General features: G+C 53.7%; 8 protein-coding genes across 8 annotated transcripts; 5 read left to right on the top strand and 3 right to left on the bottom strand.

Moving 5' to 3' along the window:
• The first annotated feature begins 344 nt into the window (after positions 1-344).
• Positions 345-4,192, top strand: K437DRAFT_259916 (WD40 repeat-like protein). Its single transcript, XM_013384808.1, has 3 exons — positions 345-742; positions 805-2,243; positions 2,305-4,192. The coding sequence occupies exons 1-3, from the start codon at positions 435-437 to the stop codon at positions 4,008-4,010; spliced, it is 3,453 nt and encodes a 1,150-aa protein (XP_013240262.1). The 5' UTR covers positions 345-434; the 3' UTR covers positions 4,011-4,192.
• Positions 4,193-4,242: 50 nt separating this feature from the next.
• Positions 4,243-5,687, bottom strand: K437DRAFT_43698 (ALDH-like protein). Its single transcript, XM_013384807.1, has 3 exons — positions 5,684-5,687; positions 5,047-5,614; positions 4,243-4,990 (listed from the first exon to the last, which is right to left on the bottom strand). Exons 2-3 carry the CDS (start codon positions 5,307-5,309, stop codon positions 4,366-4,368), a joined length of 888 nt encoding a protein of 295 aa, XP_013240261.1. The 5' UTR covers positions 5,310-5,614; positions 5,684-5,687; the 3' UTR covers positions 4,243-4,365.
• Positions 5,688-6,796: 1,109 nt separating this feature from the next.
• Positions 6,797-7,900, bottom strand: K437DRAFT_259912 (uncharacterized protein). The gene is made up of 3 exons (XM_013384806.1): positions 7,689-7,900; positions 7,070-7,616; positions 6,797-6,994 (listed from the first exon to the last, which is right to left on the bottom strand). Exons 1-3 carry the CDS (start codon positions 7,767-7,769, stop codon positions 6,828-6,830), a joined length of 795 nt encoding a protein of 264 aa, XP_013240260.1. The 5' UTR covers positions 7,770-7,900; the 3' UTR covers positions 6,797-6,827.
• A 256-nt stretch (positions 7,901-8,156) lies between these two features.
• On the top strand, positions 8,157-10,693 carry K437DRAFT_276653 (NCS1 nucleoside transporter family). Its single transcript, XM_013384805.1, has 4 exons — positions 8,157-8,745; positions 8,831-8,883; positions 8,958-9,957; positions 10,026-10,693. The coding sequence occupies exons 1-4, from the start codon at positions 8,624-8,626 to the stop codon at positions 10,561-10,563; spliced, it is 1,713 nt and encodes a 570-aa protein (XP_013240259.1). The 5' UTR covers positions 8,157-8,623; the 3' UTR covers positions 10,564-10,693.
• Positions 10,694-11,214: 521 nt separating this feature from the next.
• Positions 11,215-12,166, top strand: K437DRAFT_43518 (uncharacterized protein). Its single transcript, XM_013384804.1, has one exon. It carries the CDS (start codon positions 11,330-11,332, stop codon positions 12,023-12,025), a length of 696 nt encoding a protein of 231 aa, XP_013240258.1. The 5' UTR covers positions 11,215-11,329; the 3' UTR covers positions 12,026-12,166.
• Positions 12,167-13,160: 994 nt separating this feature from the next.
• Positions 13,161-16,975, top strand: K437DRAFT_259909 (uncharacterized protein). The gene is made up of 4 exons (XM_013384803.1): positions 13,161-14,441; positions 14,506-15,867; positions 15,921-16,084; positions 16,158-16,975. Exons 1-4 carry the CDS (start codon positions 13,323-13,325, stop codon positions 16,522-16,524), a joined length of 3,012 nt encoding a protein of 1,003 aa, XP_013240257.1. The 5' UTR covers positions 13,161-13,322; the 3' UTR covers positions 16,525-16,975.
• Positions 16,976-21,831: 4,856 nt separating this feature from the next.
• K437DRAFT_211046 (uncharacterized protein) lies at positions 21,832-22,026 on the top strand (the record flags this gene model as incomplete). Its single annotated transcript, XM_013384802.1, has 1 exon — positions 21,832-22,026. A coding segment is annotated over one exon (195 nt), but the record flags the coding sequence as incomplete, so codon positions are not given.
• A 228-nt stretch (positions 22,027-22,254) lies between these two features.
• K437DRAFT_276651 (alpha/beta-hydrolase) lies at positions 22,255-23,380 on the bottom strand (the record flags this gene model as incomplete). Its single annotated transcript, XM_013384801.1, has 3 exons — positions 23,163-23,380; positions 22,552-23,127; positions 22,255-22,265 (listed from the first exon to the last, which is right to left on the bottom strand). The coding sequence occupies exons 1-3, from the start codon at positions 23,209-23,211 to the stop codon at positions 22,255-22,257; spliced, it is 636 nt and encodes a 211-aa protein (XP_013240255.1). The 5' UTR covers positions 23,212-23,380.

Raw genomic sequence — 23,380 nt, 5'->3', positions numbered from 1 at the left:
TGTCAGCAGGAACATTCCATCTCACTTGATGTACCCATTCCTCAGTACAAAATTCAGTCCAGCATGGCGCTAATGCTGGACAAGCCCCCACTGGAACAATGCGCAACCATTCATCTTGATGGTGGATGGCGAAGTTAGAGACGAATGACCAACATAGGAGGCTGGGATTAGATTTGGGCGATAGATTCTGAATGGACACACGGAACTCGGAACCCGCTGCCAAAATTGCAATTCCATTTTTCCTGTCGCTGGGAGAGAGGATGTTGGCAAGAGCTTGAGGCACTCATAGATCAGCATCGTACGCGGAGGTGTCCATTCTCTTCTTCGAAGGTATGGTGTCTGAAGAGCTCGTACTCTACCTATCGTTGAGCCGTCGATAGCTTCTGAAAACTTCCGCGTCAGGGAAGCGTAGCGGAAGAGCGCAGGCGCGAAGCATGTCGTCTTCAAAGGGCGACGTTAGCCTGTCCGGCGGTCAGCTGGCATCGCCTGGTACTTCTGCCCCAAACCTTATCCCCCCTGGTACACCAGGCACTTCACGCTCTGCGAGGAGACGAGGGGCAGCAAAAGCTCGCGATGGAGGCGGCCCCTCGGCAGCAGCTACGAGTGGATCCAAAAAGGAGAAAGACAAGGCTGTCCACAAGACGTTTGAAGCGTCCCTTAACGGACATGCGTATTTGCCTTACACGATCATCAGGTCTGGGAGCCCATCCTCGCATTCGCCGACATTTTCTCGCGATGGAGAGTGAGTAATATTTCAAATTGGGAGGTGTTCGAATCTCATGTTAACCCGCCGTGCTTTTCCAGGTTCTTCTTCATGCCGACAGGTGCCGCGGTCAAGGTGTATTCGCGTCTGACAGGCGAGGTGGTATCCACACTTTCGATTCCGCAGCGTCCTTCGTCTTCCAGGTCGACGAAGCCTGGTCAGCCATCCACTTCGTCTATGTTCACTGATCTGCGCATCACATGCATCTGTTTGCACCCGCTCAATCCGCTACGTCTAGTCGCTGGCTGTTCAGACGGCAGTATTCGGATCTGGGATTATATGGAAGGGGCTATGCTGCAAACGCTACCCATTGTACCCGGCCTGCACATCAGTCATATTGCTACGGTTGGCGATGCATACTCCGAGAGGAGAGAGGAGATTCTGGAAAGCCTGTCGAAAGAAGAACAAGACAAGCACATGGACCTTCGCCAGTGGGTGTTTGTCGTTCTTCAAAAGAGGAAATTAAAACGCAAGGAGCGAGCCGCAAAGGCCCAAACGCGTACAGAAGCCAGCGCGGAGACTATACAAACAGAGACTAGGGCGGGGGAGAAAATGGAAGGCGAGCAAGATGACGGCGAAGAGCGAGAAAATTCTCTCATATACGCAGTTCATCTGCGATACTCTCTTCAAGCCAACAGAGGGATAGAGCATAATCGCTTAGCTTTGCGCCTCGGCAAGACGCGTGGAGCGGCTGCAGATCTCCAAGCCAGTGCGGATGGCAGATTTTTGGTCTGCATCGGGAACAAGAAACTGCAGATTGCGCTTCTAGAGAAGCTCATGACAGCCAAGTTGGACTCAACTCAGGCCTCGGATGCCCCTGATGCAGCTCAAGAAATGGTTGTGAATGGCGGAGTCAAGGTAGCGTCAACGTCGAACGCAGCTGCCAAGCAACGGAGACCGCGCCAAAAATCAGAATTGCAGGGGCCCGAAGAAGGGTTCATCAAGTTTGCCACCACGTCACACCTGACGTGCTTGGCACTACCTCACGATCCCGAGATGGAGACAGTCGCCACCGGAGACGAGAACGGCGTGATTCGTCTCTGGCACAGCTGCTTGGATGAAGAGATGCTGATGAAGATAGCACGTGACGATGAGGCGATGCGGCAGCTCTCGTCTGCCTCTGTCAACGGAGCGGTCGCAACAGAAGCGACAGACAAGTATCTGGCCAGCAGTACGTTGCACTGGCATGCGCATGCTGTTGCAAGCCTGGCGTGGAGCTACAACGACGCACAGCTTATCAGCGGAGGAGAGGAGGCAGTCCTTGTCATCTGGCAAATTGGAGCAGCCGGAGGTGCGTCGGGCAATCAGACCAAAAAGGAGTTCGTTCCAAGGCTGCGGGCCCCCATTGCCAGTGTTGCAGAGATCAGAGGGTACGAAGGCAGGGACGGAGAGTACCTCGTCACGCTCAAAGATGGCAGCATCGCATTCATCAGTGGAGTTAATCTGAAGCCAAGCCGGACTTTGGCCAGGATCCGGATGGGTGAGTGATCTGCTTTACCTTGTATAGAATGCTTGCTGTTAACTCGGCCTTGCTTCCTCAGACCCCACCCGCTCAATGCTGCCGGAAAGTCAGCGGCGTACCCTTCCGATGCCGCTAGCTGTCGAGCCAGTATCAGGCGCCTTGGTCCTGTCGGGTAGTCACCCTTCGGAGCTGCAGTTCTTCCATCCCTCTAACGATACGCTCGCATATGAGCTCGAGGTCACGCCCTCAAATCGAGTGTCAAGGCCAGACGAGGAGTTCATCGAGCCAATCCGAGTACAACACGTGGCCTTCGCCCCTGCATGCTCGCAACCACAGCATAAAGGGTCCCCCCTGGGCATGAGCCCGTGGATGGCGGTCGTTGACAATCGTCAAGGAGGCGAAGGCGTCTCGCAGGAGATGGCTTTGACTTTCTGGCAAGCGCGACCAGGCAAAAATTCGACAGGCTACAACCTCATTTCTCGCATCCACAAGCCACACGAGAAGGAGCTGACAGCGATGGCATTTTCACCACGCGCCCAGCTGTCAAGCGAAGCTCCTGTTTTGGCGACTTCCAGCTACGATGGAACTGCCCGCATCTGGCAACTCTCCTCTCAGCTTGTCAAGGGCAACAGGCGAGAAGTCTTTTGGTCGCTTAGCTCAGTCTTTTCGTACCGTGGAAACGTTGCGAGAGAAATCTCCTTTTCCCCCGATGGAACCCTTCTTGCTGTTGCCCATGGCACTGCAGTCACAATCTGGGACCTTACGAGCAACGCAATGAGGCTTGCCTTCGTGTTACCGGATGTCAAATCCTTCTATCATGTTTGCATTGGAGGACGCAGAGGGCGCTTCGTGGCAGCCTCAGGGGGCAAGATTGCCATTGTGTGGGATCTAATCACGCAGCAGGTCGTTCTGCGCCATGTCTTCCCCGGCAGTGGTATAATCTCTGGCGTATGGTCGCAGGGCAGTCAGCAGCCTCGTTTCGTCATCGCCCTCGATGAAGTCAGTACAGGGGAGGTTCACTTTGCCACTTACGACCCTCAGCATGCATCGCTGCAAAGTGCTGGCCGCACATCTTTCTCTCTGCGCGCCATTGCACCCCTTGCTTCACGGGAATCTTCGACACCTTCTTTGCGCGCGATCACCGAGAGCTTTGACCTTGTCGACATTGGACCGCAAGCGAACGAGTCCCGCCAGCCCGCGAAGAGCAGGTCACTTCACACAGCGTCTGTATCGAGACGCAGCCTTTTCCAGGACTTGTTTGGTTCAGAAGAAGCGCCGCAGCCCACTCACTCGCTGGGGGTTCCCTCGAATGCCCTTGCTGCAGGCGGTGTTCTCAGTTTATTCACAGCCCCGGCCCACTTGCTTCCGTCTATGGAGAGCATCTTTACGCCTTTCCTGAATGGCATTCTTCCACCAAAGCCTATCTCCGCGAAAGCGGGCACCCCATCAGAAGTCAGCGCAGCTTCACAAGGTCCTGCAGATGAAGTTTCTCCATTGCGTCCAGCACAGCAGCCCCTCTCTGGTAATTCTTTGCAAGTCATCGCTGCGGCCGACTTGACGCTATTGACACGAACGTTCCGCGACGTCCTTTCTATGAGTGCGACTCCGGCGCCAGCTCTTTCGAATGGAAAGGCTGCCAAAGTGAATGTATTGGCTCGAGCCCCAGCGACGCCTTCAACCACAGTGGTTAGCTCTCCAAACACTGCGGCGTCGAAAAACACACCTGGCTGCTCAAACAAGAGTCCCAAGGCGAATGGAAGTGGGAAGAAGCGGAAGGCGGACTAATGTAGCTTATCGGCGATAGTAGGACGCGTTTGGCAGGTCCAGCCGAGTTATGGAGTTTATCAAAATCAGTACAAATTATGAACACAAGATCCTTCCCTGCCAAGAAAGGACGTGGGTGGATCGACGACGGGGAGGAATGCGATGATGATACACTCAAATGATCTGATTTTGCGGCAGCGGCTTAAGGGGGGCAGGAGCGAAGCCCTTGTTTCATGTATGCGACTTGATGCACTCTTGACCATCAAATGGGCTATAGCCATAAGGCTTTTAGCCACCTTGCGGCCCAGTTGTGGTCGTGCAACAAAGGGTCCATGGTCTATGTTACATCGAATCGGGGGTATTCAAATTCCCGGGATCAGTAAAAGGGGGATGACAGTAGTAGTAGAGGAAGGCAATTGTTTGCGGGACTCCCGTGCACAGCGCCACTACTCATCTCCCGAGCGACGAGTCGGCAGTCTGACTTGTTCTGCCCGTGGACACTGGCGCTCAACGCGGCCTGCGGGTTTGAGTTGACAAGCTTAACGACCTCCTGCGGATCGTCAAACTCAACTAAGCTGTGCAAGGGGCCGAACGTCTTGTTGTTCATGATGTCCACATCCGCCTTGACACATGTGAGGCGAAACGACTGCACAAGCGCGCCGTCAAAGCCCGGCGTGCCCACGGCCACTTCAACTTCATTGGCAGTAGTATCGTCGTAAAGGCCCTGTACGCGCTCTCCCGAAATAGGTGCAAAGAACGAACAGATTCTGCTGGACTGAGAGCGATCAGCAACACTCTTGTCTTGCCTGAATTGAGCTTTGACTTTGGCCGTCAACTCAGACGCAATCAACTTGTGTGCGACAATATTGGTGATCAATCTGCAGATATAGCCTGTGTGCAGGTAGACGGCCATGAGTAGATGGTTTGCCACCACGTCCAAGTTCATGTCTTTGAGTATGGTCGTCGGAGCTAGAGTAGAGGCCCACGGGGGGGGGGGGGCTCTTTGCAGGAAATGATGCGGTCAGCTTGACCTTGACGACAGCAGGTGTCAACATACCTTGGCCTCCTAGCGCCATGATCGGAGGCCTGGGTCCTTGCCGCAAGTGGCAGCAAGAATTTTTGCGACGCGCTTCGAGCCTGCAAAGTTGAAAAAGTTGACATCCGTGTGGTAAATGAGTCGCTTAAACACCTCTGCAGCGTCTTTGCGGTCAATGTGAAGGACATTGGGCACGCCGGCCGGCAACCAGCCTCATAGAGTAGATCAGCGACCAAGCTGGGTGTCCTTTGGCTGTACTCTGATGTCTTCATGACCCGCAGCATGTTGCAGCAAAGTTATAGAGTGCCGGACGAAGGCCAAGAGTGAATCTGCACGTGCAAAAGGAAACGGATGACCGTCGTGCGGTCATCAGCGAGAAGGCGCATGAAGGGAGCAAAGTGGCCTCCTTGTAGAACACCATCACGGCGCATTCCAGGAAGTGAAACATAAATCGATAAAGGCGGGCTCGCACGTAAAAATGCTTCGCATAGTGGGCCCGAATGGACCATGTGAGGGATGATCTCGCTGGTGAAGGTGGGGGCCAAGCCGGCAGAGCCTTCTTCGAGGTGCGTGAGTGCGAGGCTGGCCACTGATTGGATCAGGATATTTTGTAAGTTGATGCAACTTCATTTATGGAGACCGGGGCTGCGCTACTCACTGTCAAACGTGGAAACTTTTGGCTCAGGGCATTCCCCTCGATGATGAGCTTTGCGCGCATTTGATGTTGAAGCCTTTGGGGTCCCTGTGCAAGCTGACTGTCTTGTCGAAGTTCAAGCACCTGCCTTGCACGCTAATGTTCGTCCACGCCGAGTGAACCGCTTTGGCAGCATCATTCGCTTCGGCAGCCCCTTTGACTTCGACACTGGAGATTTTGTGCAGGAAGGCCTTGCCTTGCGGGTCGTAGGTACGGATCACATCCTAGGTCTTGCGCGTCGAAAGCGGCTTGTTTGTTGACCAGCGACTCAACCGGTGTTAGTGCCGCGATGTCGGTTGAAGACGCCATATTGGGTTTCCAGTCCTTCGAAGCGCAACCAGAAGTACGTATTTATTGCATGTAGGCAGGATGATGCAGCGAATGGACCGAAAAGAATGGCTAGGTAGCGTCACCTTCGAGTATTTGAATCTTCCCAGGAGGATGATCCGATGATGGTGGGTGGTGCATCTAATGATGTCCAGCGAGCAGGGAGCCGGAGACACTAGCGAGGTACCTCTGTACTGCTGCAGGTCGCCCATGCCGCCATTTCCGACGGAACCCCACCCCCCAAATAGAGCAAATGCTTTGCCACCTCTCCAGAATTGCACACATTGTCCCATACCTCTTCCGATGTCTGACTTGCTGCGCCAGTCCTGACTTCTGGCAACGCACCATTGACAAATAAATTGCTCATCTACAGAATTGGAGGTCACTGTGTTCGAGAGGTCCCAAGCCTATAACAGGACATTTGCGAGGAAGGCCACTCGAGCACCTTTCTCCACCGGCCCCGAAGCTGAGCCTCACGCAGCACATGCGCATGCTCGAAACGTGCAGCATTGCAGATTACGAGGAGTGCAAGCTGCCTCTCTGTCTTATGCAGAGCGAGATCCTACTCAAAGTACAGAGTACGTTACTGAGCAAGGCACCGTCTGGTCGGTGGAGAAAGGTGCTCCTTGACAGTATTTGCCTAGCCCACCCCAAGCACAGCTCACTGTACGCGCATCCATCATATGAGCAATATGCGCTCCTAGTGCTGCGCATCGGCAATGCATGACACTCACATTCTAGCAGATGTTGGCTTTCTTTGCATATAATTCCATACTATGGACTACGCAAAGCGTGGTACTTTCGGCACACCTTCGGCTTGGAGGGACTGCAGAATCGTGCTTGCAAGCAGGTTCATCCCCGCCTTTACTGAGTCAACAACATACACCTTTTCTCGCATTCCAGCCTTGATTGCCGCATACTGGACCTTCTCAGTCATGTCATCCATGCCTGAACGAGCGACAGACCCCTCACTGTCAGTTGACCGCAAGAAGTTCACATCGCTGCAGTTCCATTCACACTTACCGCTACACCCGAGCACCAGCACCTGTGCTCCGTCCTCGACGAGCTCCTGCGCGACTCTCTGCACTTTGGGCGTGATGTCAGCTTTCGGAAGGGTCTTGAGTTGGATGGCAGTGATCCCGCACGCTCTGGTTCCAACGTATCTGCTGCTCTTGGCGGATCCCAGGACGCTAGCGATCCCCATCTCGATGTCTGGAACGAGATCTTCAGTCGTGGTGATGACGCCGAAGCTTACGCCGAATGTCAAGGACTGGATAACGGCAGCCTCGAGTATATTCATCACCGGTCGCGCGCGGCCTTGGGGACTGCGTTCCCGGCGGCGCAGCACGGAGGTCAGCGGGTGATCGGAGAAACAAGCGATGAGGATGGCGTCGCAGGTGTGCAGGCAGGGGTTATCCTTCTCCACCAAGTGGTTCCATACCACATCAGCCGAGAGCTGCTCGTCTGCGACATTGTTGATTGACTCAGGCGCATCCGACGGGGCCGTGTAGAAGCGAAAGTCGACGGCGGGATAGTATGGAGCGCGTTCGAGCATGCTATCTGTCATGAGCTGTGCATCTCGGCGGCCGTGTAGGTCAGACACACACTCGAAAGATAGCCAATACTCTTCCGACATCCTCACCTTGGACGAGTTGGGGTTGATGACGAGCACCGTTAACTCCTCCATGCCGCCCTCATCGAGTGTCGACCGTGGCAGGGGCATGTTGTGGCCCGCCCTCTGATTGGCTTCCCTGAGGACTGGGCAGTGCCGTGTGTAGCAGATACTGATGTTTCCAGGTATCGGTGCATCTGCACTGATAAACTGCAGCGTCGTTCGTCGTCGTCGTAGTATCACCATACTGATGCGGCATGAGGAAACGAACATTACATAGTTATTAGGATCTGATAAGGAAAGTCCATCCGTACCAGCTGGAACCCGGAACCCGGACTCGTTTCCGTGCGCCGGATCTGCGAGCATCGGATCGCCGTCCGTCGTTCCGTCATTGGAGTTCTTTATCAGGTCGGAGGCGCTGCTAAAGCCAAAGAAAGTGCGCGCGCTGCGTAATCTTATCGGTCACATTTGATTTTTCGTTCACCGGACTATGGAAATAACGTTGCTCGCGATGAAGTAGGAAAGACAAGTTCTGTGTCGGCGGTGATGGTCGTACTTTGATTATGGTTAATAGGCACGGCAGCCAACTCCATCTCGTCCGTCGTCTTGCGTTCTTCGCTGCTGGCGGGCGCGGTGCTTTCACAATCCCAATCCCAATCGTAGCCACACCCCTACCATCATCATCCATCGCCAGCAGAGGTGTCCATAACGTTTTTCACACCAGCAAGTCAGAAGAATCCCCCACGTAGCCACTCGAGCAAGGCATCCAGGCAAAAAGAGCTACACGCAGATCCCATCCTTGATAAGTTTCTCCCTCTGCAGTCGTCGTGGGACGGAGGAGAAAGGGGATACAAGAAGCGCTACCTCGACCACGCTCAGGATTGGGAGCCCCGCATTCGTTCTTCATCAATCGCCCATCACCTCACATACCCTTTGCCCTGCTTCCATCAACTGCAATTGCAATCATGACCTCAAGAGTAGCCAATTTCCTTCAGGTCCGTGACGCGCCCGGCCCGGAAGTCTCGACGTCGACCGCCTTGCTCACCAATCCCGATCTCGCGCCCGTGCAACCTGAGAGACGAAAATGGTGCGTCTTGTCATAGCGTATTGATGATGAGTCGGTCCTATCTGGAAAGGCGCTAATCGCAGCGTCCGTTGTTCTGCGTTCTCAGGAAAGCGCATTCGTTTTTCTTTTTCTGGTTCAGTGACGGGTGCAACATCAACAGTAAGCGGTTCAACTATTGTCCAATGTGGAGGGGATAAGGCTGGTCTGACAGTCCCATCTCTCTGCAACTGCAGCTTGGCAGATCGCTGCCACCTCGATCATCGCCGGCCTCTCGTGGTGGCAGGCCTGGCTCGCGGTCATCGTCGGATACGGCCTTGTGGCTGCATTTGTCGTCATGAACTCGCGTGCCGCTTCCGTTTATCACGTTGGCTTCCCCGTCATTTCCCGCTCCAGCTTCGGACTTTGGGGCTCTTTCTGGCCCGTCCTGCAGCGTGCTGTAATGGCATGCATCTGGCAAGGCGTACAAGCGTACATCGGTGGCCAATGTGTCGCGTTGTGCATACGCTCCATCTGGCCATCCTACGCCAACCTGCCCAACCACATTTCACAGTCTAGCACCACCTCCCAAGGAGTCCTCTCCTTTGCTATCTTCAACATTATCAACTTTGCAGCCCTGTGGCCAGACCCGCAGCAGATCCGCCATCTGTTCACCGTCAAGGCTATTGTAGCACCCATTGCCGTCCTTGCTTTCCTCATTTGGACGCTGGTCGAAGCCAAGGGCGCCGGACAGGTGCTCACAGCTCCCTCCAAGCTTCACGGCTCGAACCTCGCCTGGACCTGGATCGCGGCCGCCATGAGCTGCGTCTCGAATATGGCGACGCTGACCGTCAATATCCCTGACTTTGCGCGTATGGCCGACAAGCAGAGCTCGACATTCCTTCCGCAGCTCATGGGCATTCCATTTACCTTTGGGATCACCTCACTTGTCGGAATTATCATCTCTTCTGCTAGCGAAGTCATTTACGGTGAAGTGCAGTGGAGCCCCCTCGCTGTGCTCAAGCTCAAGCTCGATGCGGATCCGTACAACAGCCAGAATCGTGCGGGCGTCTTCTTCATCGCCGCCGCGTTTGTCGTCATGCAGCTCGGAACGAACATTGCCGCCAATAGCTTGAGCGCCGGAAGTGACTTGACTGCTTTGCTTCCGCGGTATATCAACATCCGCCGTGGGAGCATCATCGCTTGGGCCATCGGCTTTAGCTATTGCCCTTGGATCATCCTCAGCTCTTCATCAAAGTGAGTCGCGCGATGTGGCTCTATCAAATTCATACAGCTTCCTTTACAAGCCTTTCTTGGGCTTGCAGCTTTGCCACCTACCTCTCCTCGTTCTCTGTGTTCCTCAGCTCGATCGCGGCGGTCATGGTGGCAGACTACTGGGTGATCAGGCGCGGACGGCTTGATGTCACGTCCCTCTACACGGCTGAACTCGACGGCAAGCACTCTCTATACTATTATACGGCGGGTATCAACTGGCGAGCCTATGCCGCTTACCTCATCGGCCTCAGCGCCAACATGGCAGGTTTCGTCGGTGTTGTTCGCGGAAAGTTCATCTCGACTGCTTCGCAGCATATGTACACACTCGCCTTTATCGCCGGTTTCAGCATCTCTTTTGTCTGCTACATCGTCATTAATTACTTCTTCCCGGTCGAGGACGCCGTCCCAATCACGCAAAAGGGCTGGTACGAGCCCGTGCCGTGCTGGGAGTCGGACGACTGGAGCACCCCAATTTACGCCATACGCAACGCGGAGCGTTCGGCGCAGAGCAGCATCACCCACGAGAAGGCGGCCGAAAAGGACAAGTCCAACCAGGCCGTCCCTGCAGTGACAGATCTGCAATACTGATTCGGGAACGATCACCACCGCACGCGAGCTAGATATCAAATACCCGACACGAAGACACATCAGTGCGATCAATAGAATGTACATTGTTGTACTCGTATTAAATCACCCATATGGCTTATTGGAACACTCCTATGAGCTCTTTTGATGGCGTCAAGTTCCTCTCTTAGGTCAGTCGTGGTCATTCCGTCTCCAGCATCGCGTGATCCGATCCGAGTTTTCAATTTATGCGTGGATCCGCGGGCTAAGCATTTCGGTGAGTCTGAAGTAGTGGGCGAAAACTGCGTGCTAGCTTCTGTTGTAGGATAAGACGAGCTTTGAGCCAGCACAGCCTACAAGGCAGTGTCTGAATGCCAAGCAATTGTGCTGATTGCGTCGCTCCTGCGAATTTCGGCATATGGCTACACAGTTCAAATATGTTTGGTCGCTCGACCTGCAAAAGCGTGTGCATCTTTCAAAACCCCCAATTCTCACTTGTTCATGGCTTTTTCATTCACATTACCAGATGCTATTTCTCTTTTGACTTTGAGTGTCTTTGACACGGCTCCGACGTTGTAAGGAATGTACGCTTGGACAAGTTCAACAAATGCTTGCCCTGCACAGGTTTGGACCATTAAATGCCCCTTCATCTCGCCGTGGGGGCCTTTGACACCTCCGAGCAGTTCATCGTCGAGTTCGGTAGCGCTTCTCCCTCGCTCAAATCAAACGAGCTCGAAAGCAACTGGAAATCACTCTTGGCTTTCGTTTGATTCCTCCAAGCGGCATCTGTATGCGCCTTGCTGGACGAACCATCCACCGGTCCCTGCATACGCAGTCGATCCTTTTGGTGGATTCAACTAGATCAACACTACGAGAACATGGCCACAAGCGGATACGTCAAAGAGTACGCAGTGTGCGACAAACACTATCTCATCTCCATCAATGGTCCGTCAGTAGCGACATGTCGCTTAAACGAAAGTCTGGAGATTTTGTAGACCAAGCAGAAAGGGCCACTTCGAATGAATTCACGCACCTCCAAGATCTCGACGTTGTCACCCGGCGATTGTTGAATGCGGGCATCGGACGGCAATACTTCCTTTGTTCTCACCAGGCTTGCGAACAACAAGACTTCTCTGCAGGCGACTTTGGCGGGCGGGTTCTGCCATGCAGCGCATGGTGTCGAATTCTCTCCGGTCACGGATATTGCCTAGGTGCCAGACATCGGCCACAACTGCATATGGATCTACCCCGTGTGTGGATCGGATGGCTTCATGAACTTTTGCAAAAGTGCCCTGCGCCGAGAGCGAATGACGGGCCCCGTCATACGTGGAGTCACCCAAACGGTGTGGTCATATATATTCGGTGGAGACGCACACTAGCATCGGGGACGTCTTTGAGCTCGTCGGCGAGGGGGATAAAAAACTGCGGTGGGGCTAGGCAGGGCAGATCTTTCCTCCGGAGCACGATGCTGCGGACTTCGGGGTAGATAAATGCGCTTATCACCAGGTCCGCACCTGTCGTTTCTTATCGCTTCCACCCATTGTCTCGGTCCAAAAATGAAGAGTTTTGTGGTAATCTACGAAGTTGATCCAGCAGGGCGCTTGAAGGTAGCGGGCACGGATATGGCAAACTTCAAAGGGTGCCTCTACCAATGTCTGGCAGACCCCCACGTCGGGCGGCCTGGCGAATACTGTCGAGCCAAGGAGCAATCACTTGAACGGGGGCTGCCACATCGCACTGGCGGACAGTACGCAAGGCGTCTTGTCGATGTTAGTGATGGGTGAGACGGGCTATGCGGCAAAGATCAAAGAGGTGACAAGGCTGCAATTGGACGAGACTGACAATCAGAACTTCGAGGGACGTTCATATGGCTGGAACTTTGGCGTGCAGGCCTCAGCGGGGGCGCTGCCAAAATGTATACCCAGAGGTAATAGAAAAATCGCTTGTGTTCGCAGCCTAATGTGCTGATGACCGGCTGTTCACCGTTTTCGAGAGTTGGGCCTGCTTTCCAAGGACCTTACATCAAATTATATGAGTCCGTCTCGCATTCCAAATGGTGTAATTGACCAAATGATTGTTTCCGCAACGGGACTTGCTGCCGTGGAGCAATAGAACAAAAAGCGGGTCGTGGGGATACGCAAATCAACACATCCGGCGAAGCAGGTACAACGCGTGACGGGGAGTCATGGACCCGAGTGGCAAGGCGAGCCAAGTGCAAGGAGGAAGGGCCGTGCCATCGTTCGGCGCGGGCAACCCAGCCATTTTGCAAGGTCAGCTACAAGCGCCCGCAGCAGCAAAGGCGCCTTCGCACATGGTGACACTATACAGGCATCGCAAGTTTGGCGCTAGAAAGGGACGAACAAGAACTGCGAAGGGCTGTCAATATGCATGGTTAATCCCGATCCGCCTTCAGGTTGCAGAGGCTCTTGAACATGTTGAGCTCCGCCGCTTTGGATTCCTGCGCCCGTGCTTCCCAATCATTGCTTATGAGAGTAAACTGCTGTAGTGCCTTGCCAGCCGCTCCGCATTTTCTGTCAGGCAGCCACCAACGGGCTGTCCCGCGTTTTGGTTCATCACTCATTTCACCTCCCGATGAGGAACCACATCAAATACAGAGCCAGGTATTCACTCGTAGCGATGCAACGAGAGCTTTGGATGTAAATTCGGCATATTCCTGCATGCTGATGTCGCTGCATGTATGAGCCAATAGGAGGCAGAATCGCTCCTGTCCCTCACAAGGGACCGTCGACTCTGCTGTCGTTCGAGCCTGGCACACTTCAACCATGACGACCTCGACGCTGCAGCAGCAAACGACCATTGACAGCTCCGGGAATGGCGAGCACATCGCTGTGCGACAGGTTCGAAGACGCGAGCGTGTTCCCAAGAGTTGCATACCGTGCTTGACCGCCAAGCGAAAATGCGACCGAGGGCAGCCAGAGTGCGCTCGCTGCCAAAAGAGTCTCACCACCCACTGTCACTACGACAGCCGACTCGGGCGGATTCAGGCTCGCTCAGCTGGCAAGGCAGGGCGGCTCGCCGCCTCCGAGCGTGGTAGCTGCGCCTTTCAGAAGCAGCCATCTACTGACAGCGTAACCAACGCCAGCAACTCGGAAGCGGAGAGCGAGGATGAGCATTCGTCAGAAACCCTGCCCAGCGGCGCCCCAGCGCCTGATCAATGGGCTTCGCATGTGCCACTCTCTCCGCCCCTCGGCAGCCTCACTCAGCCACTGGATGGCGGCTCGAGGTCCTCCGATTCACCGCCACTTAAAAAGATCCGCCTGGGAGGCGATCCGGCTGACCAGTTGTTCGCAATGCACCGACAGCTGTCGGACTCGCAGGCACAGGTGGCACACCTGAGCCAACTTTTAGCCCTCCAGCGCTCAGGATCAGCAGCTGCAGCTTCGGAACAGCATGCCAACAAATTTAGGTCCAGCTTGGACATACCAAAGAGCGCGACCACAGCTCCGGTTGATAGCCACACCATTGCTGCTCAAGCTCTGTCCTCTTTAAGTCAAGACTTTGGCTTGGCGAACAGCAAAAGTGATCGAAACGCCCGAGCTATGCGAGCCTTTTCACTGCGTTCCAATAATCCACCGACCAAGCGATGTGCTGTCCAAGATGTTGAGACCCACACTGAGCCCTTTGCGCGTATATATCCTCGCGCCGAAGCTCACGCGTCTCGTGCAGTGAGCGGCGGTCAGACAGCAGCGGGGTCCCCTCGCATATCCTCCGCTTCAACATCTACTCACTATGGCTACGGCTCGGCACACATGGGAACACTCTCAACGATTAACGCGACGACCACTGCGTCTCGTGTCACCTCTGTCAGCACTGTCACTAATGGGAACGGCCAGGCAATGTACTTTGGCGATGGGGCTGCAGGTGTGGACGTGCTCGAGACAGTGAGTGGTGACTGGCTCTTGTTACTTGTGTGAATTGCTGACCACTCGACATTGTGCTCTTCAGGTGTCCTCACACCGAAGAGCCCAGGCGTTGAGCGGAGCCGGAGGCAAGGCGCCTGTCCGCGTCGATTCGCAAGGGCAGCCAGGCGTAGATGCCATTCGTCGCGACCTACAGGACGCATTTACTGTGTTTCTGCACACAGAGCACGAGGCCTTTCCCTTTTACACTACCTGGAGCTCGGACCCGGCCGTCTTTGTCGAAGAGGTCTCGCCGCTTTTCCATTCTCCAAGCGAAAACATCGATGACTTGCATTCATTTACTCAGTCATTCGCCTGTCGCTGGCCTGCGCTTGGAGGCGATGCATTCATTCTCCGAGCGCAGAGATTCTTCAACATGCCTATCAAGGAAAAACTTCGGACTCCGCTGCCGATGATTGCCGAGTACCTCATGGTCATTGCTCTTGGGCAGCATTGTGATCTTGACAATCCCCAACTCGGGGCATTCCACGCATCGCAGATTCAAACTCGTACCGACGGCGCAGATGGCCGCAAGCACTCGTCGAGGTCGCCATTCCACTTGACGGACACCCATCTGTCGGCAACGTATCAAGCCCTACGGCTTTGTTCGTTCCTCAGCTCTCCATCCCTCGAAACGATCCATGCCCAGCTGCTGATCGGTGTCTACCTGCGGAACACGGAGCGCTCTTCTTCTTTCTGGCCGCTTCTGGGCAGCATCGCTCGACAAGCGCAGTCGATCGGGCTTCACGTCGATCCCAGCAAGTTTCGGACGCCGCTGAGTGAAGAGGAGAAGCAGCTGCGTCGGCTTCTCTGGTGGGCTATCGTCATTCAGGATGCTCAGCTCTCCGGCGTGTTTGGCCGGCCGCTTGCGATCACACACTTTTCCACTCGCATTGGGGAGGCGGAGGGTCTGGCCACGTCCCACCACGAAGTGCAGTGTGAACTAGCTAGGCTGGCACGAAAGCGCCTTGACGAGTCGCAAATTGTCGACTGGACGGCGGAGCAACTCGATGTATGGACGACAAACGCACTGGACTGGTATGCGACCTTGCCGGATTGCTTGCGGCTCGATTTTTCATCCGATGCGCTCGCGGATGAAGCCCCGCGTCAGTCAGCTGAAGTAGAAAAGCGGCTCTTGAGCTCCACGTGTCCGTCCAGAGGCTTGAAGGCCATGCAACAAGCTTGCGACCTCGCAATGGACTTCTCTGCAGAACTCATCTTCGCCCACCGCCCTCGTTTGCACGAATCTCTTGCCAGCACTCAAAGTCCGAGCGGTCGAGCGGCCAAGTCTGTTTGTGCGTATGCGATCCGCGGCATCCGCATCGCACTTTATCTCATGGTAGAGCATCTCGGACCGCTGCGGACTTCGCTTGTCTGGCGGACTATCTACATTTCTTTTCAGGCGGCTGTGAGTACGCTCGTTGATGACTTAATTGTCCTTCGACTGACGTCTACGTTTAGGCCACGGCTGCGTTCATCTGCTTGATGTTTCCATTCGATGAGCGTTCCAAAGAGAATTTTGAAGGACTCTGCGAAATCACGTCTCTCACTGACAAGGCTCCAAATCGTTGGGGCGAACTAGTTAAAGTCAAGCGTGCCCTCAATATATTGCAGCGGCTAACCAGGTGGGTTATACGTTGCGTTTCGCTTTGATTTCTTCCTTGAACGCCACTAATACATGTCTCGTGACCTCTATAGCGCACGCATGGAAAGCTTACGAGAACTGCCCGATATGCAAGTCCCTCCCAATAATAGTTCCGATAGCGGGCTGAAAAATGCGGCTGCCCTAGTCGCTGTTCGTACCGACTCTGACTTGCATCAGAGTAGCGCCGATCCTACCCCGGCGCCAAGCTTTGATCCTGGAGACGTCCTCAGCAGCGAGAATCCCTCGTTCGAGCCGCCGTTTAAATTTTTGGACATGTCTGCACCCACGCCCGGTTCGCAGCTTAATCCTCCGCCAGCAAATCTGCCAGAGAGTGAAGTCGTCGCTTGGTGGTCCGAATTCTTTTCGATCCCGTTCAACGTCAACGATATCTTTGGTGCGGAAGGCGGAGGGAATGCTTGAAAGTTGAGGCCGCATCAATCGTATCCTCTCGATTCTTGGTGTGCAATGTTTTGCTGGAGTGTGACGAGCCGAAACAACGCTGGCGTGCGTTGGTATCAGTGGCGACCTCGACAACGCTGGGAAATGATGTGCTGCTCAGGATGAATTGGTAACTCTATTCAATCTCGAATGTACGCTGCGTCAGTGTTCACTTTGGATTTAGGATTAGGGTGGGGGAACGTGATGCAGGGAAAGGGACGCGAAGGGGTTCTGTGGGATCTGGGTCTGGGCGGCTGCTCTCTAGATCTGTCCAATCGATTGTCTCAGAGCGTTGATTTGTCCTCCATCTGCTCAACGCTACAAAACCCAAAAATAACCCCTAATACCTCTCATTGACCGTTGAAAACTTTGAATGCTTTGGTTGAAACCCGCGTGTCCGTCATGCACACCGCGTGAGCGCTTCCAACTCTGCGAGATCTGGGGGAGAGGGGGGGGAGAAGGAAGAATATGAGGTGAGTGATGAAACGTCACACAAATCACCAGCGGACCTTTGCTCTCGAGCAGGGCGCGTCTTTCGCGCGAGTAGTCGAGATGAGCTCCAGCGGGCTTCTTCTGAAAAGTAACCTATCCACCCCGTCACTCTGAAAAGGTGCACAAGCACGCTGCATGGCCTCCATACGGTCGACCCCGCGGATGGACGAGCGAAGGAGATGAAAAGGAAAATGGTTACTCTTCTGTTGCTGCGGCATCAGATGCTGATAGCGACCCATTCGAGTGTGATGCCCCGCAGTGACACAGCTGCGATTGCATACAATTCTCGTCGTCCGCTAGTTCTTGGGTCCGCCCATATCATGTACCAACCCGCCAGTCTCTCTCTCTTGCTAGAAGGCCTCTCCTTCTTCTCCTACCTCTTCCTTTCCCCAGGAGTGCATTGTCTACCCTCACGCTTAAGCGCGCGCTATTTTGGTCCGTTGTGTCTGCCTAAAGGAGAAGCGCAGCTCGACCAGCTGTGGGGAAATGAGGCCAAAAGTCTTTCTCGTATGCACATTATTTGGCCAACATGCGCGTACACCCCCTACGACCTCCTCAAGCCGTGTTTCGCGGTACAACCGCCTTTGCGAGCGTCGCATATCGTACGTAACCTGGCCCGTGTATAGTCTCTCATGTTCAAATTCTGAACAGTTCTCAAAACCTCACCACTCCATCGTCTGACGATCACTAACAAGATGGTGGAAAGCAAATGAACTCTGAAGCTCCTTCTCTGGGTGATCTTTTGTCAGATATTCAGTCTCATTGAGACAGCTACCACGGAAATGGTCGGGAAGTTGGGTGGTGTGCAGTCCGAAATCATCCCCCAGGAGATCGACTGGGTAGATTAAAAAGGCGAGGCGTCACAGCCCAGAACCAACGGCAAGCCACATGCTCTTCAAGTCAAGGTTATTCGAGATTGAGATGAAGAGCCGTAGAATCAGTTGGTGCGAGTTGGACGTCAGCAGCAATGGATAGCCCACCCATCTCCAGGCACTTCATTCCCTGTTGATTGGCGTCCCAAAAATTGATCCTGTCAAGAGAAGATTGGGTATGTCGCACTCAATTCCAAACAAAAGACACTCACTGTACCTAGTACTGACGCGCATGCCTGTTGAACGACTAACTGGTCCCACTTGACGAACAGTGGCACCACCTCGTCGGGATCATTTCATTTCTTGTACTTATTTGCATTGTAGATACTTTAATTTTTAAGGTCGAGCTTGTGTCACGGCCCGGGAAACAGGTTTTCCTTTCCATCTGGCGCACGAAACCGCATATGCTTGTGCATGATCGTTGGGAGTTGTGAAAGTATATCGCCGGCTTGAGGAAAGGAAGTGTTGCAGGCTTTTGGTAGAATGCGAAGAAGCCATGAGGGAGAACACTTTCTAATTGTGGTACACGAAACAACTTTAACGCAAGAGGTGAGCTCGGAAAAGTGTCTGTCGCCTAACAGCAACAAGACTATTCGTTCAACAGGTGAGATAGGACAGGAGACTCGCAGGGGATAGCAGTACTGTTCCCCGCGCAGCTGCTGACGGGAGCAAAAATAAGGGACACCCCACGTGGACACGAAAGCGTACATGCTACCATGCCGACACGCATGGAAGAATGCCGACACGCATGGAAGACAGACGTGGTAGGCACTGGTGCTTTGTAGGTGTCGGAGGCTCCGATGTGGCTCTGACTGTGGCGTTGTAGGGTCGGGCGTTGTCGTTCCTGAATATATCCTGCAAACGCCGGTTGGATGGTTCCTGAAATCAGGCACATGAGACACGTGTGGCGGGACATTTATGACTTTCCTTTGAAAACCGCCGGCAATGAAAAAGCGAGGCAGGCTCATTTTCACGAAGCTCTATTGTGGTGCACATGACATGTATCCTGTTATCTCGTTTGACAGGCCACCAAGGGAGTAGTATGACGTGGGGAACTTGGCTCCACGCTGACCAGTCCTCCTGCTTCTCTCAAGCCGCTCCAGGCTTACCTGGGACGAATAAAAGGAGCAGGCGACGAGCCCTGATCTTCCCCATTCCCTCTTTTCTTCAGGCAGGTCCTCATCTCCGCTTTACCCACAACTTTTTTTTTCCAAAGATTCATTCAAGTGGTCAACCTGCTTCCGTGCACATCTTGTTTCCTCATCAACCTCACGTTTAGGATAAGACAAGCGAGTCAATCACATCTGGTCTTTCTCGCTCACTTTGCACCGTCTTCTCTTTCTCGCCTTTTCTTCTGAACCATCCAACACTATGAAGCTCTGTGTCCTATTCGCACTGGCCATTGCCGTTCCTGGTGAGCCATGCCATTCCTTGCGTGACTCAGGCAGGGCCACATTATGCATATCCACTGAATACTCTTATTTTCTTTCCCCTTACTCTCAATAGCCGCTCTGGCTGCCCCAATCCCGGTGAATGAATCAGTCGGCTCTACGCCGGCTTCGCTCCACGTCGAAAAGCGACTTATTAAGGGTTGTTTCCGTGGCTGTGCCGGAGGATCCGCGCGTCCTCGCCCTTCGCAACCCCAGGCGCCCTCAAGCCCGGCCCCTCCCTCTAGTAATCCAGCCGGGGGAGCACCCGCCAGAGAGAGACCAGACCAGCCCTACCCTCTCCCTGTCCCTCTCTCTAGTACTCCAGCCGGAGGAGCACCCGCCGGAGGGAGACCACAACAGGCCCAACCCCTCCCTGCCCCTCCCTCTAGGTCTCCAGCCGGGGGAGCACCCGCCGGAGGGAGACCACAACAGGCCCAACCCCTCCCTGCCCCTCCCTCTAGGCCTCCAGCCGGGGGAGCACCAGCCGGAGGGAGACCACAACAGGCCCAACCCCTCCCTGCCACTCCCTCTATTAACCCTGCCAGAGGAACACAACGGGGCCACCCCCTCCCTGCCCCTCCAGCCCCAGACTCACCAGTCAACAGGCCCGAAAGCCTCGCCCCAGTGGAGCCCGAGCCCCGGGCGATCTGATGTCTCTTTCACTAACATTTATTTCTAATTGAAAGAAAGACTGCAAAGCAATCGTTGGTCCGCGCGGCACGTATTGCTTGGAGTCTCTGGTACGCTCACTTACTGGAGAAGGTGACACAGGGGTATCAGCGTGACACAAGTCAAAAGGCACAACTCGAGAAAGCCTATATTCTCTGCTTCGTCTAGAATCAATGCCTTTTTCATTACACCGATGGCTCAATCTCTGCATAAATAGCTTTTGACAAAGGAAATGATGCAGCGACAAGGGGGTGACGAGAACACCGGTACTCTTTGTCAGGTTAAGGCTAGGGGTAGAGATAGGGAAGCAGGTATCATGCGTCTGAAACGACGATGGACTGTTGCTGACAGTGCCGCGTGCAGACAATAGCGCATCGCCCGATACAAAACCACATCCAACTACTTGGTCATTGGCGGTTATTCTGATCGCCCCACGCGGCTGCACGGACGGCTGGGCATAGCAGTCAGCAGGATCATCCGCCATGAGGACATGCCCGGTGTTTACCTAGTGCTGCTCGTCGCCGATGCCTCTTCACGCGCCGTTTGCAGAATTATTTCACGAAGGCTAGTTCGGCGTCATCCACCGTCCTTTCAGCATTAGATGCCCCTTGCTGTCATCATCAGTACACGTTTTACTATCATTGCAGTGTTATCACCAATACAGCTGATGCTATCCTGTCTCAGCCATGTCCTAAGTTCTCATGCGCTCCTCTATCACGGCCGTTGAATAGGTACTGGCAATGTTGATAAATTTGGCTCGTGCCAAGCTTTTCCATTGCTCCAATGTCATATTCTGCTTGATACACGCAGTACTTCCTCCATTGGCGCATTTTCAGTCAATCGGTAAACGGTCGAAGTGTGAGCTTTGCTCTCACGCTCTCACGCCTGCATATAAACGTTGATTGCCCTGCATGAGACAGGTCAAGCCAGATGACAATCGCAGTCGACGTTACCTGTTTCACATCTCCCCGCTCGTTTGTAACGCTGAGGACGGCATATTTCGCTGAGGCGATCCAGCGAGGAGATTCATTATAAGGCCACCTCTCAAGCAACTCACTAATCCCGCCCCACAGTTCTCCATGCCGCGGCTAGCAATCTTCTAGTAGCGGCTCTTCACCCCAAAGGTAGCGGGGGTATCGATCTGACCAGCGAGCCGTATCAGGCCTCCTGGCAAAAGGCCATTCAGACACTACGGGGCAATAAAGTGCAGCTGCAGGCTTGTGAACACGTTGAGAAACTGGAGAGTTGTCGTGAAAAGATTCGAGAGTTAGATATTAGCAGGGCTGGAGAAAGTAATATCTCTCTCTTGCTGACAGAGTACGGATTGTTAGAAGGAACAACCTGCTGACCGTTTTAACGATACAGACCTATCGGTGCAAGATGCCGCCGATCTTGTAGGCACGCCGTTCGTGGACATGAGCTTTGATTGGGACCTCGATTGCCTGAGCACTGATTTCTTTCTGGATCCGAAGCCTGTGTATTGAGTTGCTTATTGATTAGAGGAATAAAATCGAGACTTAAAGTTGTTTCGATTATAGAATGGGGCATTTTGGGGCCGTGTGGACGCTTGGTGAAGCGACCCGATACAGCTCCTCGTCGATCCCGGATATAATTAGAACTGGGCAAGCGCGAAGTTACGACATTCGTCGTCTAAAGACTGGGGTCTTCTCAACCTAGTCTTCAAGACGAGCTTATCTCTTGGACACAGTTTTCCAGAAGCTAGCTGCATCCAGAAGACACGCTCTTTCAGAAGAAATTGTCTTCCGGAAAACAATTTCAAGAATACTGCTAGTTCTCCTAATCTTGAAATAATATCATCCTTCATTATGGCTGTCAAACCATCCAAAAGAAGAAGCGAAAGGTTGAGCAGACGGGACTCTACCTTGATTCACAAGGCCGACGAGCTAGCAGAGTTCTGCGATGTTGACGTAGCCCTCATCATCCGTAATCGTCAGACTGGTCGTTACTTCACGTACAATTTTGTCGATCTCGCGTCCTGGCCACTGTCCAAAGAGCAGATTGCAAGTCACTGCCTGCCCCATACTTCTGAAGGTCGTGATAGCTTAGCTAACGGGGAGTTAGCAACTGTCATACCGGTACCGGTGAACCTGGTTCCGTACAATCTAAAAGCGAGGCGTAGGAATTCCAAACCCCTTTCCAGACTAGAGCAGCTGGAGCAAAATACCAGTAGAGGGGCTATTAGACAAGAGACACCTGGGCCATGACGAGAATAACGTAGCTACTTGGCCTCACAAATTTCCTGCAAACAGTTGAGGAGATAAGGTAAACGCCAAACAGCGTCAGCTAAGAGAACATGATAAGCTGCTTTTATTCACTTATATAAACGATAGAGCTTATTTTTACATTGCCATTATAATTCCCCTACTTTCTTGGCCCACTCTCCAACAATGCCAATAACGCATCAGCAAAGACCTCGGAATCATACATATACGAGATATGGCCTCCGGGGAGCCGCACCACCTCCTTTCCAAGCATGCCAGCAAGCAGTGCGATTGGCCCAACTCCAGGCCCATCCCCAGACGTACTCCCAGCAACAGGGATATACTTTGCCTTCTCGGCTGCGATACGCTCCACATCTAGCGCGGCAGATGTGTACTGGCGCAGCTCAAACTCAAACCAGAACATAGAGTTTGCGCGGATCTCGTCTCCGCGTGTAGGATCCATGCAGAATCTCATCCTCGCACCGTCGTCCCCTGCTGATAAGCCGCCGGAGAAAACCTCCATGGCTGCCTGCACGCCCTGCTCGCGGTAAAGGTTGTAGATATGCTCGACGAGGCCGGCGGCTTGAGTACGGAACTGCTCAGGCAGCAGCGCAAATGCCGGAGGCTCATGGGCGACAAGAGTACGCACTCGGTCCGGGTGTTGTATCAGTAGCTGTGTGGCAACGATAGCACCGGAAGATGTCCCAAATACGGCGGCGGGTTCGGTAGAGAGGTGGGTGATTAAGGCACTGGCGTCATCGGCATCAACTGAGAGTCGATTCTTGAAATCTTGTGCGCCAACGTGCTGACTCTGAGAGTAGCCCCAGCGGTCGTAACACACGACTGTGAAGCTGCGTGAGAGGTGCTTGGCGACGTCGTGGAAGACAGCTCCACGGCCGTCTGCACCGGGGATGCAAAGCAGCAACGGCCAGTACCGAAAATCTCGTAGTGCAATTTTGCATTTGGGAGGTCGATGAAAGGCATGGTTGGAGATAGGGATGTGAAATGAGGCAACGTAGTGGAAGTAGATAGAGTGAAGGCAAGTGTTGGTTTCTCTCGGGGTGATATCACGATATGTGGTGAACACGAAGTTACTAGAATAAAACGATTGTTTGATGCATGCTCCCTTTAAGAGGGAGCAACTACTCTGTTA

The sequence above is a fragment of the Tilletiaria anomala genome, assembly GCF_000711695.1.
Source record: "Tilletiaria anomala UBC 951 chromosome Unknown K437scaffold_148, whole genome shotgun sequence".
NCBI classification, from domain to species: domain Eukaryota; kingdom Fungi; phylum Basidiomycota; class Exobasidiomycetes; order Georgefischeriales; family Tilletiariaceae; genus Tilletiaria; species Tilletiaria anomala.
This window is presented reverse-complemented; position numbering and strand designations above follow the sequence as displayed.

Excerpts from the sequence above, each read along its gene's own strand:
- K437DRAFT_43518 (XM_013384804.1), top strand. The coding sequence starts at position 11,330 with ATGCGCCTTGCTGGACGAACCATCCACCGGTCCCTGCATACGCAGTCG.
- K437DRAFT_43698 (XM_013384807.1), bottom strand. The coding sequence starts at position 5,309 with ATGCTGCGGGTCATGAAGACATCAGAGTACAGCCAAAGGACACCCAGC. Across the intron at positions 4,991-5,046 it reads CATGGCGCTAGGAGGCCAAG|AGCCCCCCCCCCCCCGTGGG; the intron begins GTATGTTGACAC and ends TTTCCTGCAAAG.
- K437DRAFT_259916 (XM_013384808.1), top strand. The coding sequence starts at position 435 with ATGTCGTCTTCAAAGGGCGACGTTAGCCTGTCCGGCGGTCAGCTGGCA. Across the intron at positions 743-804 it reads ACATTTTCTCGCGATGGAGA|GTTCTTCTTCATGCCGACAG; the intron begins GTGAGTAATATT and ends GTGCTTTTCCAG. Across the intron at positions 2,244-2,304 it reads TTTGGCCAGGATCCGGATGG|ACCCCACCCGCTCAATGCTG; the intron begins GTGAGTGATCTG and ends TTGCTTCCTCAG.
- K437DRAFT_276653 (XM_013384805.1), top strand. The coding sequence starts at position 8,624 with ATGACCTCAAGAGTAGCCAATTTCCTTCAGGTCCGTGACGCGCCCGGC. Across the intron at positions 8,746-8,830 it reads CAACCTGAGAGACGAAAATG|GAAAGCGCATTCGTTTTTCT; the intron begins GTGCGTCTTGTC and ends CTGCGTTCTCAG. Across the intron at positions 8,884-8,957 it reads TGACGGGTGCAACATCAACA|CTTGGCAGATCGCTGCCACC; the intron begins GTAAGCGGTTCA and ends CTGCAACTGCAG.
- K437DRAFT_259912 (XM_013384806.1), bottom strand. The coding sequence starts at position 7,769 with ATGCCCCTGCCACGGTCGACACTCGATGAGGGCGGCATGGAGGAGTTA. Across the intron at positions 7,617-7,688 it reads TCAACCCCAACTCGTCCAAG|CTCATGACAGATAGCATGCT; the intron begins GTGAGGATGTCG and ends CGAGATGCACAG. Across the intron at positions 6,995-7,069 it reads GCTGGTGCTCGGGTGTAGCG|GCATGGATGACATGACTGAG; the intron begins GTAAGTGTGAAT and ends TCGCTCGTTCAG.
- K437DRAFT_259909 (XM_013384803.1), top strand. The coding sequence starts at position 13,323 with ATGACGACCTCGACGCTGCAGCAGCAAACGACCATTGACAGCTCCGGG. Across the intron at positions 14,442-14,505 it reads GTGTGGACGTGCTCGAGACA|GTGTCCTCACACCGAAGAGC; the intron begins GTGAGTGGTGAC and ends TGTGCTCTTCAG. Across the intron at positions 16,085-16,157 it reads ATATTGCAGCGGCTAACCAG|CGCACGCATGGAAAGCTTAC; the intron begins GTGGGTTATACG and ends TGACCTCTATAG.